Here is a 16,631-nt window from a genome sequence, read left to right on the forward strand (position 1 = left end):
CACTTCGATTGTAACTTCGCGCGAATTCGGTTACCTTCTGTAACCAAGCTTGTATCCTGGCACGATCTCGGTATCCTTTCGATGCCACGAGATCGCCAGCAAATATAACTCGACTTGGTCCATTAATTGCCTTCTGATATTTGGCTTCTCGGGGATTTTATGGAGCCATTTGGAACGAGCTTCTTACGCCTTCTGATCTATTTGGCACGTGTTTCTTGGTAGCGGTGTTCATGGTTAATCTCAATTCGACGCCACGCTACAAGTCGTTCAGTGTAATTAAAGATGCCACAAGTATTCGGAATTTCTCAACTCAGATGTCAGAAGCGAAGAGGTTCGAAGATATAGCTGATAAGCTATCGATATATTGCGAAGTGACCAATCTAAGTTCGTTAGCGGTCGTAGAAGATGTGAAACACGACGTCTTCACTCGTGATATGTTGTGGATGCCTGACCGAGTGCCTTCAGCTTGGTGAACTCAATAAAACTAATGCGGCCAGCAGCAAATGTCGAAGACTTACAGAGCTATTCATTTTGAGAGATTTATTTATCGCCACATAATAATGGACCACGACGAACAGATGAATAACTAGATAGATAGACAAGTAAACAAGGGCATACGGTAAAGGTCCGTGTATGAGGCATTCGAATTAACCAAACACCTGAACGCAAATAAACCAATATTAACCGAACTAAGGCATTTGACAGTCACAAGTGTAATCGGATATCGTATTCCAAAATGACCTTACAGTGATGCAGATCGTATATGCTTGTGTTAAGTGCCGTAGTCAACTCCAGAGTGTATAGCATTCTATTTGAAACATGTTGCAAACTATGCAATTCCCCTTTGGATAAGTTCACTAAGAACCTAGTTGTATCTGTTTCGTATCATACCAAATTATTAATATCTCTGCCTCCTACACACATAAACTCGTTAAACGTAAGTTTCATCTGTTCCGTCCAGTCATATTAACAACCAATTGGGCATTGAAAGTCCCGTACTAAAACCAAATAATGCGCTTCTAATTCAAGAGGATGGCTAGTAGTTTGTTGAGATTTGACGCTCATAGCATTTTAAATTCATTTGGACATAGTACGACGTCGCTGTTCTAGATAAATAATTCTTCTGGTTGGACTGTTCTGTTATGAAGTAAGTATTGAGCGGGTGTGTTTTTTGTTGCTTAAGTGTAGTGCTCTGTTTACCATAATTTCCAGATCACTTCATATTTATAGATAAAATGTTCCAAACACCTTTAATATTCACTCCCCCAGAGTCAGCCTTATTATCCTGAATAAAGATTTAAGAAGTAATAAATCACCACGTGGTGACTCGACTGACTTTCGAATATCTATATTAGTCTTAAACAGCATTTCCAGAACGATGATATATGTAAAACGCTAACAGCCACATGTGGGTCCTAAGTATGATTGAACTATGTTTGTAATTAACTATGCAACTGCTGTCTAACGGTAGTGTCTATATTTTATTGAGATGGTTAGCTTCTCCCTGCCCCAATCCCTTGATCATACTCATGTAGATCTCTGGTAATTAGAGCTGTTGTACATAGTAGGTAAGTAACTCAACATTCGTTCCCAAACTATGGTGTCTGACTGTGTGCCGTACTATTTTGATATTCCTATTTTTCGGCTGTCTCGTAGAACTGGTTAGTGTAGTCATGGAGTTTCAAGGACACTTACCACCAGCTTAACACTACCGTATGTTGTTTTATGCTATTCACAATAGCTGGCGATACTAATTTAACTGCATCCGGTGTCAACTTTTGTTGCAATCTATGGTTGTTATATGCCTGCTTCGATTTCACTGGCAGCTATAACCACCATGTTTTGTCTAAAAACATAGACGATACTGGGTGCTAGGGTTTTTAGCGACATTTGCATCTCTTACATCTCCACCTTAAGTATTTCACCCAGAAGACCTATATGACTAAGATCAAAAGTAAGTAGGAACTGTGATCAATACTGTTTATAAAACCGTCTGCTCCTAAGTTCTTCAAAACTCGATACCACACTATCCTATATCCCTCTCATGTACTGACTCGGAGGAAAGTTAAACGAAAGTTTTGTAGCGCCAAGTTGTAGAGAGTGCTTGCAAACTTCAGATATTGATGTGCTCTCAATGAAAAACTAAGTTGTAATTTTATATTGCAATGATCACGTAAAGCTTAATGTCACTTTTTATGAAGTGGTACTTTTTCATAATATTTAGTAATCTAAACTTCGATGCATTCAGTAGCGAAACACGTTATGCTACGAGTAACGCATCGTTTCAGGTTATTACATTCAATACAATGGCATATTGGTACTTTTCCGTTTTCTTTGTGAAAGCCTAATAAGTCGAATTATCGTGTTGCAGAGCAGTAAGAGAAGTCATCTAAAAGTAAAGACAAGGCAAGGCAGTAGTAACTGTAAAGTGTTGGGATAGCCTTACAACAAAACTTTGTAATAAGTTTACTGCACGTGGATAATCTTTGGTTTCCTATATTTCGGCTTTTCTCTATTGATCTGTATGTATGACCGATTCTAACCAAGTAACGTCCATTTATGCTCATGTGTTTAATCAATAAATAATGACCTCACAAAGCAGGTCATTTTGTATGACTGTTTTGCAGTAGTGTTTTTCCTTGGAAACTTTATTATCAAAATGAGAAGCGTATAATATGAATTCACTAACATCTTTTATTAAGAAAGTATGTTTAATGACCATTATTTAGTGTAACTTATTTTTTAAAATGTGGTTTTGTGGTACGCACACTACCTACACTATATCTTATAGTTTACCAGAATTTATTATCATGCACATCATCCCAACAAGTAAAATTGGTATCTTATAATTAACTCTTATTCATAGCTTTTTTTTTATTACAGCCCCTTATCACAGCAACATAGTGTAGCTAGTATTGGAAGCTTGTTGGGCAACTTGCCTTTACAAGGAGATTCAAGCTTACAACAAAAAACTCCACTTATTTCTGGGGGTTCAGTCAATCTTAACTTACATGCGTCTGACAATGCCGCCAGTATTCCAGGCAGAACACCTTGTACTCCGCTCACTTTATCTACTCCGTTGCAAGACCGAGATGGTGCAATCCCGGTACCCCAATTACAGTAAGTTCAGCCAATTAAAATGTTGTTTAATGATTCCAAGAAATTTCGTCTTCTATTTTTACAACAAGTAACCTGAAACTTGTGATGGTACATATGTATGTAAGAATTATTCATTAATTAGAGTATTTGTCAGTCGGTCAGCTACAATGCAGGACCAGGCACATATATGCATCGGTCCAAGTTGACACACCTCATTAGAACAATAGGATGAACACCAAATTCATATAAGTAGTTACATCAATGACAGTAATATATAAAAAAAAAGGATTGTGTATGAGGACATAGTACAGGAAGAAAGAATTAGTTGGCGTAAAGAAAGATAGAAAGCAATTTTGGTCTCACAGTTCAAGGGAAGACAGAGTGTATACACATACACCATTGTGATCGATTCTAAGCCATGTCATCGAGGGTCTCTAACCATTGGTTGCGATAGTCATGCAGACTCCAACCAAGTAGTCTTCATATACCAACATGGTTCACATCAGAAGTCAGTGACTCCAAGGTCTGTTGCCACTTTTTGATTTGGCCGCCCCTAACTATCTTCTACCCATCCCCAACACCAGTTAGCATTGTGCTTCGTGATAATCAGTGTTTGGGCATACGTAACACGTGGCCCAACCCTCTCAGTCGATGAAGATTTACATCATCAACTGATTTACCATCATTCCCTAATACCTTGCATCTAACCTCACTATTACTTACCCAGTGATCCCAGCAGATGTGAGCAATATTTCTAGGACATCTGTGGTCAAATACTAGTAACTTACGAGTATCTCCCACTCTTATTGACCATGTTTCGCAACCTTAAAGTAGAACAGAACAAACTGTTGCGCAGTATACTCGTCCCTTAATTGATAGACTGATATCTCGTCTTCGCCATAAATGACGTAAGTTGGTAAAAGCCAAATGAGCTTTCTCAATCCGTGCTGAGATTTCGTCAGACACCAACCCATTAGGGCTGATCAGACTTCTAAGATAAGTGAACTTGTCGATGCGTTCGACTACTTCACTCCCTATCCTCAGTTCAGGTGTTGATACAGACCAGTCCTGGAGCAAAAACTTGCATTTAGAGGGGGAGAAACGCATCCCAAACATCGTGGCGTTGTTGTTCAGGGCTACCAAAAGACTCTGCATTTTATCATCGTCTTCACCAAATAGGACAATATTATCTGCGTATTCCAAGTCGATAAGTGGACCTCATGGTAAGAGATCAATACCCGAGAATTCAGTCAACGAGAACGTTATTTCTAGCAGTAGGTCTATGATGAAATTAAACAGAAATGGAGTTAGTGGACAGCCTTGATGAACACCACTTTAGGTTGCAAAATCAGATGACAGTTCACCATAAGATCTGACTCAACTAGTAGAGTTCGAGTAAAGAGCCTTCACAAGGTTTATGTACTTCTGAGGTACACCTTTCAATGACAGACACTGCCACAGAACCTCTCGATCAACAGAGTCAAATGCTGCTTTTAAGTCAAGAAAAGCTGTCATTGTCGGACGCCGATAAGTATGTCTGTGTTCTAAAATCTGACGAATGGTAAATATGTGGTTGATGCAGCCACGACCAGGTCTGAAGCCAGCCTAATTTTCTCCTGTTTGCAGTTCACGATCCTTTGTTAGGCACCCACCCCCAAATGTCCTGGTACGGCCGAGAGTGGGGAGAGTCCGCTCTCCCTCTCGAAATGCTCTCACATGGTCACGCGTATATAGCCTCTGACAGGGAAGTCCTATTCACTGCCTTCTCGTGGCGGGGGTGTTGTTTACGAAAATGAGAGGACGAAAAGCGAATGTCCGGCGCTTTAACCGGATTCCAAACCAATGGTGCACATCGGCTCCAGTATCCTGCGGGAACAAATAGCGTATGAACCAATTGTTGGTCACCGGCTTCCATGGGACTGCATCTCCTTACGATGCTCCACTGCCTTGTGGATCAGACCTTCAGGTCGAAGGCTCGGGGAGTGGCCCCCTAAGATAACCACCCGCTTCGGTTTGGGCACCCGGGCAGTATCACAGCCCTCACACATATCGAATGAGATTTGTGTGGCGCATATGTATTTGGTGCCTCCTTGTACCGATGTCTATGTGTTAAAATAATAATAATAATAATAATAATGTTAGGCACCCGATAATTATTGAGGCTAGTATGTTAGATGCTATATCAGTCAAACTAATTCGTCTATGTTTATCACAGGATGATTTTGACCCCTTATATATTGGAATAGTCAGTGATTGAGACCAGTCAGATGGAATTACGTCCAACTCCCAGATTTTAGCTAAAATATTAGTCACCCTAATCGCCAAAACTTGACCACCATTCTTAAAGACCTCTGGACCAGCTTCTTTTCCTCGTTTCAGATTAGCTATTGCCTTTTGAACTTCAGCTAGAATTGAGGGACCTAATTCAATGTTCCATTCACACTGTCTAGGGATGGTGATTAGTTGTAGAGTAGCTGAAGGACAGGTGAACTGCTCCTTAAAGTGTTCCGCCCATCGTTCTAAACGTCTGGGCTGAGAGCAGATAAGTGTCGTCTTTTTCCGAGATCGTCCCATCTACATTTAACTTCTTGATCCCAGTTTCTTTTATCAGTCTGGAAAGCTGTCTGGTGTTACCTACAGTCACCGCCTTCTTCATCTCTTTTGCTTTCCTTGCCCACTACTGCTCACGGTCGTTCCTTAGACTTCTGGTTAACCTAGATCTGATTTGTTTTCATTCTTCATCGTGTTCATAGCCTGATGGGATAAGTTTACAGGAATCCATCAGTGCAACAGACTTAGTAGAAATTCATTGGTTTTTTGTAACCCTTTGGTTCAAATCACTAACAGATGTCACTGCTGTTTCCACAGCTGTTCGTTTATCTTTCCAAGCAACATCTGGGTCAGACTCGTTTTCAGAACTACCTAAGTGTGACCTCAGTTGTTCCCGGACTTTACTTTCGGCTTTCTCGTCATTGAGTTCAATTCTAATGGGTCTTCTTAGTGTAGTTTTTCTGCGTCCAGTGAGGCGCATGATCGGAGTTCAAACAGGTATTCCAGAACGAGTGTCAGTCTTCCGTCGATCCTTTCCAACAATGACTAATGGCAATATGGTCTATTTAAGTCCATCGTTGGTTTGGTGTAGGAGGTCACCATGTTAGACCATGCCTCTCTTTAAGCTTAAAATTAATGCTTGCTAAAAATAAACGACTGTCTGAGCACAGTTGCAGCAGACGGTCAATATTATATGTTCGGTGAGCCGGAATGCTAAAATACCCACCTAAATGTCTTTCTGCTTGGTTTAAGCTACCTACCTGGGCGTTAAAGTCCCCTGCTATGAGTACTATGCCTGAGTATATATGAAGAAGCACAGAAAGCTTTCTGTAAAAGTAATCTTTCATTTCATCCAGGTTGCAGTCAGTAGGAGCGTAGACAGAAACGACGAAAACGCAATGATGTGTGTCCCTATCCTTCCGAGTTCTTACGGAGCCGTTTATCCGAACCGCACATAGGCGACTGTTAACAAGGATCCATTCTAGTAGTGCTTGTTCTGTCTTCGTACTTAATGCTATGCCTACACCTGCCAGTGCACGAGAACTAGTTATCGGGTCAACAGATGCACGGAGGGTGTATCTCGTCGGCTCTCCATTTTGGCGAGGTAAGGTCAAGTGAATGGCCACACTAGGATCCTGGATGTGTGTTTCGGAGACACAGCATACATCTATGGTACGAGATTCTAGGGTTTTAACCAAGGAGGCCTGTTGGCCGATTTCACACAGGGTACATACGTTGAAGACTCCAATGCGCAGTTTGGAGTAATGTTTCGATTGGCCTGAGATAGTGTTTCGCGCACTAGAATCGTTGGATATGGTGGCACTTGAGGAGGAAGCGGAAAGAGGAAGTTTAGTGTTGCAAGGAGGAGGGACAACTGCTTGAGGTCGGTCACACACGACCTTTTGATGGGTAATTTTTGTGTTAGCTCCGTACTAGTTGAGACCTTACCGCTGGAGACGGATATCCGTGGGATAAGGTGAGGTGTGCATTTTTAGGGTTGACTTTTTCTAACCCCACCCCTCCTTATGGAAAGGCAGCATCGCTGTCATGCTGGATGTCTGAAGGAAACACCTTACTGCTGTCACACCTCTGTACAGTCAGCAGTACGACTTCGCCTTCGGACCTTGGGTTTGTTGCTTTTAGTTTTACCACTCTTCAACCGACCTGTCTGACATGTTAGGACCTTGAGGAACGGTTGTTCCATCCAGTATAGCTCGGTTGCCTCATCACGATAGGCAAGCCCGACCACCACGTCAAGGTAGCAACAACGGTCGAGTAGAGTAGTTGTAGTATTCATCATACTCCGCTCATAATTACGTACTGACCTCTCAAAATAATATCACTTGTTGACCTATTTTATCTACGATATACTTCTTCTGGCAACCGAGATCGATGCATATATGTATCGGGTTCTACGTTTCTTAATCACAAAAATTTAACCAGTTGGTCAATGTTTCTGTTTTCTGAAACTTGGTTGATTGGGATCTTGAAGTTAGTTTATGAAGAAACTATCTGTTTAAGTGTTTCAATTATCGTTTTTATTTAATTAGATTAGCTATCTCATTATAATATTCTTATAGATTTTCCACTGTATTGTACTACGTTCCTATTATGGTCATCTTAAATGTCATGTTCTTATCTGCTCAGTGACTTGAAATGATGACTAAAAATATTTGTCAAATCGACGTCGAAAATCAATCAATAGTGAACAGCTTTGTTGTCATTTCCTCAAGTTTATTATAATCCACAATCTGTAATGTCCTTATGATCTAAATATAGTCTGTTATGACATAAAATACATCATTGAGAAAATTTTAATAATCTGTAAATTGTTCAGAATCGTTCGCCATGGTACAGGTATATTCAGTCTTTGTCTTCTCTTAGATTTTGAGTCCTGAAATCTGCTTATATTATTTTTCTTCGTCCTACGCCAAATGTTTTCTTCCACTGATACTGTTACCACTCCTGGATTTTTGATAATTATATCTCGTTGTGCCAGTGTGTTGTTGCAATTTGAGCCGACGCATATGCATGTCAAATCTTACATTGAATGTGACTGAGATAAAATATATATTATTTCAAATGCAGAACAACAAAGTTGCTCAAATATAAGAAAATATTGGGAGTAGATAATAATAATAATGATAATAATAACAACAAGTACTTAACTGCAATGGGTTTTCGATCGTCATACCTACACTTCTCAACTGGTATTTCCAATTAATTTACATATTTGGTGATGTCAGGGTATGCTTTGTCCATGCGACTTCAATGTAAGTGTAAATATTATCAGACTGGGTTTTGTGGAGATTTTTAGAAATTTCACGGGTTGAAATCATGAGTCAATTGGAGCTAGACCGCCATGGAAAACCTGGAAGCATGGTGGTCTAGTTTCAATTGACTCATGATTTCAACCCGTGAAATTTCTAAAAATCTCCACAAAACCCAATCTGATAATAATAATCACCTACTCACTAGTGACTGACTTCAGGAGACACTCCTAGAGTTCTAGTGAGAAGTCGTTACCAGTGGAGTTCAACCAGGTCTGTTGTGAGGTAGGAACTCACTGAAGACAATGGTGTACGGTGGCGCAACTTCGTGGATTGGTTGAAGTTAGACATTAACACTGTTGGATGCCGGCTCATTGGTCTAATGGTCAAGTGCTCGAGCGCGAAGCCAGTAGGTCCTGAGTTCGAATCCCGCGGGGTGCGGGATCGTGGGTGTTCACCGCTGAGGTGTTCCATACTGGGACGAAACGGCCGTCCAGTGCTTCCAGGTTTCCCATGGTGGTCTAGCTTCAATTGACTCATGATTTCAACCAGTGAAGTAAGTGTAAATAATTTCGTTAATTCTTTTCACACTTTGTTCTGACTATATTACTTATTTTACTAAAAAAGATGGATAATATGCGAGGTCAGTGATTTGATCACTTTATGGTCAATTAAGTATTATTTACCATTAATATTGATACACTTCTATCTTAGTTAATTAGTTTTTTACTTGTTCTTTGTTTTCAAATAAGGAATATTGTATGTACCGTATATTTAGGATGTAAATTAAATTTGAAGAATATAGCACTTAGTGCTCGAAATGCTGAATATAATCCAAAACGTTTTGCTGCAGTTATAATGCGTATACGTGAACCTCGAACAACTGCTTTGATTTTTTCTTCTGGTAAAATGGTGTGTACAGGTGCAAAAAGTGAAGAGCAAGCAAGACTAGCTGCAAGAAAATATGCTCGTATTATTCAAAGGCTTGGATTTGAAGTAATTCTGTCATTGTATTATCTATTGTATGCAGTGTCTTTTTTTTTACCATCCGTTTAAATTTATTTATCAGGTACAACTAATCACCATATACAGGATGTACCATATAAAATATGTAATTCTCAAATTGAACTAGGTGGTCTTCATAGAAGGATAATCCCTGAGCCTCTGACGTAAAGGTTTGATCCGCAAGGTAGATATTATGGCTTCCCCGAAAGTTTATAAACGTTTAGTCGTATAAAAGCATTTCGAGGAGTAAAGCGGACTCTTCTCACCCTCATCTGTTCCAGGGTGTTTCAGAGCAATTTATTACATTTCTACATATTTGAATTTTATTTGCAGTTGAGTGGATGTGTTATAAAGTCACTCTGGTGTTCGATTCGTTTTTTTATTATTTTGCTGTGAAAATTGGTGTTTAAAAGTTAGCTGATCAAAGATCCTGTATAACCATTGCTTTTGCATAGTAATACCACTAACGAAATAATACCCAAGTTAAACGTAAATCACTAATTGGAAAACTATTTGTTGGAAGGTTTGTAAACCATCCTAGCTAGTTAAGCTTGTGTTACACACACTCATCCACAACTCACTCCGAGATACTATGTTGGCTAACATAGAATGTATGTCTCGAAGAGACTAGATGCCATCAAACTGAAATGTCATAAGGGTGGTGTGTGATTTATGCTCTATTAAAAACAACTTCCACAGGGTTTATGTAACTTGATATGATTTATTTTAACTGTGTTGATTAGATTGTCTGAATATCAAACATTGAAATAAATAATTCAGTAACCTAATTACTTCCATCGAATATTTTCGGTATTATTCTTTGCTAATTAATCGTAGGTTAATAATCCTGCTAATCAATTAAATGTAATGGACTAGGAAATTAGTAAAGTGAATCAATTGTAGTCGACGATTATTTCACAATCGGAAGTGACATTGAAGCTACTCACAATTAATTTAGTAGTGAAAACGGTAGTTTCGTTTTGTCATCCATCCATACCCTTTTTTTGATCTCACATAATCCTTGTACTGTCTTACTCCATAAAGTTTGCATCATGGCAATAATCAACTATAATTTATATTCGTTTATAATGTAAGTAATATGTTTCAGGCTCATTTCAAAGAGTTCAAAATTCAAAATATGGTTGGTTCATGTGATGTCCGCTTTCATATACGTCTTGAAGGTTTAGTATTGTCACAAGGTCAATTTGCAACGTAAGTTCTTAAGGTGTTTTTTCTCTTACTTAATAAGGACATTTTTTGTGGCAACTCAAAGAACAATAGCTGAACTAGTAATTAAGCCTGTTTCAAGGGAGGCACCAAATACATATGCGCCACACAAATCTCATTCGATATGTGTGAGGGCTGTGATACTGCCCGGGTGCCCAAACCGAAGCAAGTGGTTATCTTAGGGGGCCACTCCCCGAGCCTTCGACCTGAAGGTTTGATCCACAAGGCAGTGGAGTATCGTAAGGAGATGCAGTCCCATGGAAGCCGGTGACCAACAATTGGTTCATACGCTATTTGTTCCCGCAGGATACTGGAGCCGATGTGCACCATTGGTTTGGAATCCGGTTAAAGCGCCGGACATTCGCTTGTTTCAGTGTTTATTGAAACATTTAGTATTTTTCCGTCAATAAAAAACTAGACGATTTTCCTATCTGCAACTGTACCAAGTTTTTTTCTCTATAATAGAATACTTACTACTACTCATAAAATCTTTCTATTCTCTATCGTTTTATTTTTCAAAAGACTTAAGGTTTCTCTCATTTCAAATTGAATAAAGAAACTTGTATCTGAATACAATATTTACTATTTATTAATCATTCTGAATAGTAGGATGAGAGTATAGAACCTAATTCAATACTCCTAGAATCCATTATGTGTTTCACAACATGCTATACAATTCAGAATAGCACTTCAAGTATGTGTGCTTTTACAGTTTCTTATTTGTCACTACACTTTCTCTAGGTCTTTTGGCAAACTATACCCTGATAGTTTAGTCGAACGATACATAAGTAGCTGTTAAACTAATTTCCTATTTATTTATACGTCATTTTCACTAACTTGAACTTTTTAGTCTGATAGTTGAAAGATCAATTAACCAATAAATTAGGGTGATCGGTTAAATAGGGTTGCAAGTAGTTGTATTTGTCAATTAATTTGGTTCCTTATTTTTATTTTCAAATACAATTCTAGGTGGTCTAAACTGCAATACTGAAAACGTTGTCTCAGTTGCTAAAGTACTTGAACAACAGAAACGGTTGATATGGGCGGCAGTTAAGTTTTAGGTTAAAACAATCTCTGTATTGGTGTTAAATTAGCTATCCTGTTGCGGGCGAGCAAGTGACTACTCGTTACATTTCATCTGCCCACTTCATCTAGAAAAGAATCTTAAGTAAAGAGTTAACTTAGTATTGTGAAGTTAAATTGATATAAAGCGTGATTCTGTTCATAGTCCTGACGACTGTTGTAATTTTTCACGAGTCACTATCAGTCCGTACGTTATTCCGAAGGCCTTTATCTCTAGGACTCACTGCAATTAGCTGCTTACGTTCTACTTCACTTTTATTCGACGGAACAATGTATAGAAACTAAAATCACAAAGTGTGCTTAATCCTGATGTTACTACTTTCTAACTGCTTCCCACAGTAAAAACGTTTCCTAAACAAATCACAAATATCCAGTTGTTAATTCCTTTATCTAAATGCATTATTCTTTCCCTGTGTTCTTTATTAGTTTGTTTAATTCGTAAAACCTACTATAACTAGGCACGAGAAATAGTTTGCACTACATAATATAGAGATAACTTAGTGAAGAAATGAGTTAAGGGGAATGCCAACAAAAAAATCAGTGGGCAATCATGGTACATAATGGGAGACATAGTTTGGTTGAAATTACAATCAGAAGACTTCTTTCTGTTAGCGAAGCTCATCTCACTCTTTTAAGAAATTCAAAAAAACCACATCACGATCTCTACTGACTCGTATTTCAAAATGTCTGGTAACCCCTCAAGTTATTAATTTGCACCATCTCTAGGGCCTAAACCAAAGAGGGAATCATGCTGGGTCGATAGATGCACTCACATTTCTTCGGTACTACTAACAATAGCTAGTTCAACCAAATGGAAGTATAATGTTCTCGGGTTTAACGTGCATATGATAACTCGGATTAATATGTTTTATCTACCATATCAAATGTCCTGAAGTAGTTTATGTCATGTTTGTCTTTGTAGTGAATCAATACAGTACATTTCGACTATATCTCATATGGATTGTTCTTTTCTAATTTTAGATATGAGCCAGAATTATTCCCTGGGTTAATTTATCGTATGACTAAACCAAAGATAGTCTTATTAGTCTTTGTTTCTGGGAAGATTGTTTTAACAGGTAGGAAAAGTGGATTTATTTCAGTATTACATAAGAACTCAGTGGTACTATGTGTTATTGTTACTACTATTAGTATTCATGAATTTGTTGATGCAAATGAATCCAGCAAGTATGGTTTGAAGATATGTTAATCTCCAGCTGAAACCATTGGTAGATAAGAAGAACCACATATGGTTTTAACGTTATCGTATAAGTCGAAGAATTAGCATGCTAACGACGCTAAATTTTAAATTATACAAATCCTTAGTATTTTCATTAAGAGTTTGTATGGTATGGCGGACTAAGGAGCCAGTTGTTATGTTGCAGATCGGAATTCTTTAGGAGTGGTCATCCACTATGCCATAAAATTAGGACTTGTGCTCGGGAAGCTATAGTCAAACCATCGTGTCAGAATCCAGTCATCTGTATTCTCAACTTCAAACAAATTTATTCCAGGGCAGCCCATCATTATTTACTCTGACTGAAGCTACACATCTACTTACAGCTAGGGAAAGCCAAACCAAAATGTGGTATCAATGCATAAAGTCAGTGACTTCCAATCTAAGGTGTTTTCGTAGATGCAGACATCTGATTGGAGTCGGTATACTTACAGTGACCAGTGACAGCACAGATCCACTTTTTTTTACTCTCAGATTGTGAATGTCAAAATTATCTTGTGCCTTATTCCGCGAATCACCTTTAACACCAAAGCTTTGTACTACCACCAATAATAATACTTTAGTATTCATAATTCGGTGTTTATGTAATGTAGAGACTTCGACCAAACATGTGCTAGGTTCCACAAGCTTAGGACTGCCTGGCAGAAGCTAAAATATTACTTCAGATGAATGTGATAACAAGCATCAATATTTTATTAAATCCATAGTGCTCGTGCCTAAATCTAGCTATTTAGTGCTTCATAAATTCCAGTCATCATATTTTCAGAATTGTCCTGTTATTAATATAGTGATTAAGATGGACAAATTAATGGAAGTGGATGATAGTTTTTATTAGTTTCGTGATCATCAACTAGACACAAACACTGAAGACTAGAGCACTGAGTAATTGTTGTTTCAGTTTGTGACTTCTAACCAACGACATTGTCAACATCAGTTCAATATATTTAGTATTATCCTATTTAATTCAGGATAGGAAAAAGCTAACTTTATTTATTTATTTGAACACATGAACATTGGTACAAGAGAGCGCCAATTTATATGCGCCACACAAAACAATGAGAAAGCTAACTAAAGAAGAATGTTTGACATTAGTTTGAATAGCACTGAAAGACCAAGTTTTACTAATAACTCATTGCTATCTACAGATTTATGTACTTGGTTTCTAGCCACTTCAAGTCTAAGACCTAATGATAATACTCCTTTATCCAGACCTAAGTAATTAGACTTGTGGTCAAAACTGTGGTTGGAAGTCGAACACCGTAATCACTGATCAAGTACATGTTCACACACAAGTGCTTACTGCTTAAGCTGAAATAGGTAAAGGAGTTTTTGTGAAACTTGCAATTCAGTAGATACAGGCTAAATACTTTCACTGCATGTTGTACATTTATCATGCATAGTGATCCAGGGAAAATCAAGGTGCGAGAATTAAGTTATCCTACAGCTATTAGTGGTACAGTGATATACTTTACCTGTCAACCCTAAGACTATCTTACTCAATTGAATATGTGGATAATTGTCTATAAAACTACTAACATTATATGTATTTTATTTCTCTTTTTATTATTATGTAGGAGCAAAGGTTCGTGAAGAAATTTATGAAGCTTTTAATAACATTTATCCAATTTTGAAAAATTTTAAAAAATCTGACAAAGATCCTAGAGCTCTCACATCATCATCAAATTATATGCACCCATTAACTTGAACTAAATATAAATGATCAGTTGTTTTTCGCCAGGATGTTTTTTTTTCTTACTGTCTTTCTTACTAAGATTTAAAGTAAACCGACATCGTAAGATACTTTTTTCTCAGCTTTTACCAACTGAATTAGTCATACTAACAGCATTAAAAACTAACTCTATGAAACAACAAATTGTATATTTTTTCAAAATTCATGGTTTATTTGAACATTCTACATATGAAGATTTTCTGTGCATCCCTTACTATTTTTCCAAGTGTTTCTTTATTATCTGTTGACATTTAATTTTTGACGTCAATAGTTTCTGAGTATTGTATTTGCTGTCATTGTGTATATTATAAAATTAGTGGTATTATTACTACTTGTTGACTTATTTTACAGTGTAAAGGTACAGTTTAATGCACTTGACCGTGAACCATACAATAAGAGCTCGTTATTTTATATAATTTTACAAGCCAAAGTCGGTGTAACAAGGCTCAAACTTATAAGCTAATGATTAGAAGTCAGGTTATGGAGCTAACAACCATTACGATAATGATAGGGAAAATAGTGTGTAGGTTAAAGACCCTATTGTTTCGAATGATGGTATCCTACTTGCGACATCATTAGTAAATAAAATCATTACAAAATGTCTCAAGGAATTGTCTATACAGTTAGTTATTAACAATATAAGGCTTATCAGGGATCTATATTACTTCGGCTTGAGACATCTTATATCAGCAGACAATCGGTACTATATGAGAATAAGGGTCGAGGAAACGTACGAACAGAGGTTGATCACGTAGGCCAGCAACTGACCAGTCGGTAGTCGAGGGAGCCGCCTCAGCTCCTGCCAACTTTCTGAACTTGTGGTAAAAGCGAGATATTAGTTTGCCGACCAACGGATTTGTTTTCGGTATTATGGCTGTAAAGTCCACTGAGCTCAAAGGACATCCACAGTTTTCTGTTACTTGATCCTAGGTGTCTTCGAAGGATGGCTCGCGTATACCTAAACGACCGATTGGAAATTATTGGTTAAGTATTAGGTCCTTTAAAATCAGGCAAGCGGCTTGATAGTCCAGATTAGCATAACCCGCCCTGACATTCCTCAAATAGGTCGATTTCATGGGACGAGCCAGCACTTGTCTTCGCAACTGCCAGATACATTATCTTAACGACAACTGACGGTTCGGCGCAAAACGTGTAGGCACATATTCGACTATTCTCAATTTACTTATTTAGGCACAAAATACATGCAATACGGACATGTAGGAAGAAAACTAGGAATAGCAAAGAAAAAATACTTGCGCCTGCTACTTCCAGTGGAACATAGGGTAGTTAAAGAGGTCACTAGCCATTGGTCAAAGCAAAACCTGCAGTTTCAGACTAGCACCAAATATTCAGTCTCAATATTATGTCGTTTCTCAGACCCATTCTGTAGAATCTAATTTTTGGTATGTAGATTTGGGTCTTGTTTCCAGACATTTGTTAGCTGCTGTGTCTATGCAAACTCAAAGCCAGCACCATCAGGTAGCTTGGATTTGTTTATAGGAAAGTCCTAGAGCTCGGTCTCGTGCGAACTTCAACACTGGGTTGCAGGTACGTCCGCCTAATGAGTCTCCAAAAAGACCGAAATCATATCGAACCCCACTATCTATCACATAAAAAAATACACTCAAACTTGTGGCGACCCTATGACATAGTAAGTTATTTGACATGGACACGGTGGCAGAAGGCTATACGTTGCAGTCCCGAATATTGACCAAAAACTGTGAACCCTAACCACTAGATTTTGGTGCCTGTTTATTACTACCATTGATACTTTTGTCATCCAAAATTCCCTAGCAGTTATTTTGTTATACCACTGATGTTGTTTCGCCCCGGTGATAATGGTCAACACACAGCTGTCAGGTTTCAGTTAAAAACTGATGGCTTTCTGCTATGTTATTACTGGTTTCCAATTTTCAAACCGCTTATAAAAGAC

At 38.1% G+C, this 16,631-nt stretch overlaps 1 protein-coding gene across 2 annotated transcripts; it reads left to right on the forward strand.

Moving 5' to 3' along the window:
- Positions 1-775: 775 nt before the first annotated feature.
- On the forward strand, positions 776-15,029 carry MS3_00004858 (uncharacterized protein). 2 transcript variants are annotated; one of them, XM_051212833.1, is made up of 6 exons: positions 776-1,147; positions 2,884-3,120; positions 9,173-9,416; positions 10,534-10,637; positions 12,717-12,811; positions 14,544-15,029. In XM_051212833.1, exons 1-6 carry the CDS (start codon positions 1,143-1,145, stop codon positions 14,672-14,674), a joined length of 816 nt encoding a protein of 271 aa, XP_051068749.1. In that variant the 5' UTR covers positions 776-1,142; the 3' UTR covers positions 14,675-15,029. The 2 variants fall into 2 exon arrangements, with proteins under 2 accessions (XP_051068749.1, XP_051068750.1); XM_051212834.1 differs by having other exon boundaries at positions 1,000-1,147; positions 9,173-10,637.
- Positions 15,030-16,631: the final 1,602 nt, after the last annotated feature.

The sequence above is a fragment of the Schistosoma haematobium genome, chromosome 3 (assembly GCF_000699445.3).
Source record: "Schistosoma haematobium chromosome 3, whole genome shotgun sequence".
Classification (NCBI taxonomy): Eukaryota; Metazoa; Platyhelminthes; class Trematoda; order Strigeidida; family Schistosomatidae; genus Schistosoma; species Schistosoma haematobium.

What these genes read in the sequence shown, in the direction of transcription:
- MS3_00004858 (XM_051212833.1), top strand. An exon ending in ATCCCGGTACCCCAATTACA is followed by an intron (nt 3,121 to 9,172) that starts GTAAGTTCAGCC and finishes TTTTCAAATAAG; the next exon opens with GAATATTGTATGTACCGTAT. An exon ending in TGGGAAGATTGTTTTAACAG is followed by an intron (nt 12,812 to 14,543) that starts GTAGGAAAAGTG and finishes ATTATTATGTAG; the next exon opens with GAGCAAAGGTTCGTGAAGAA.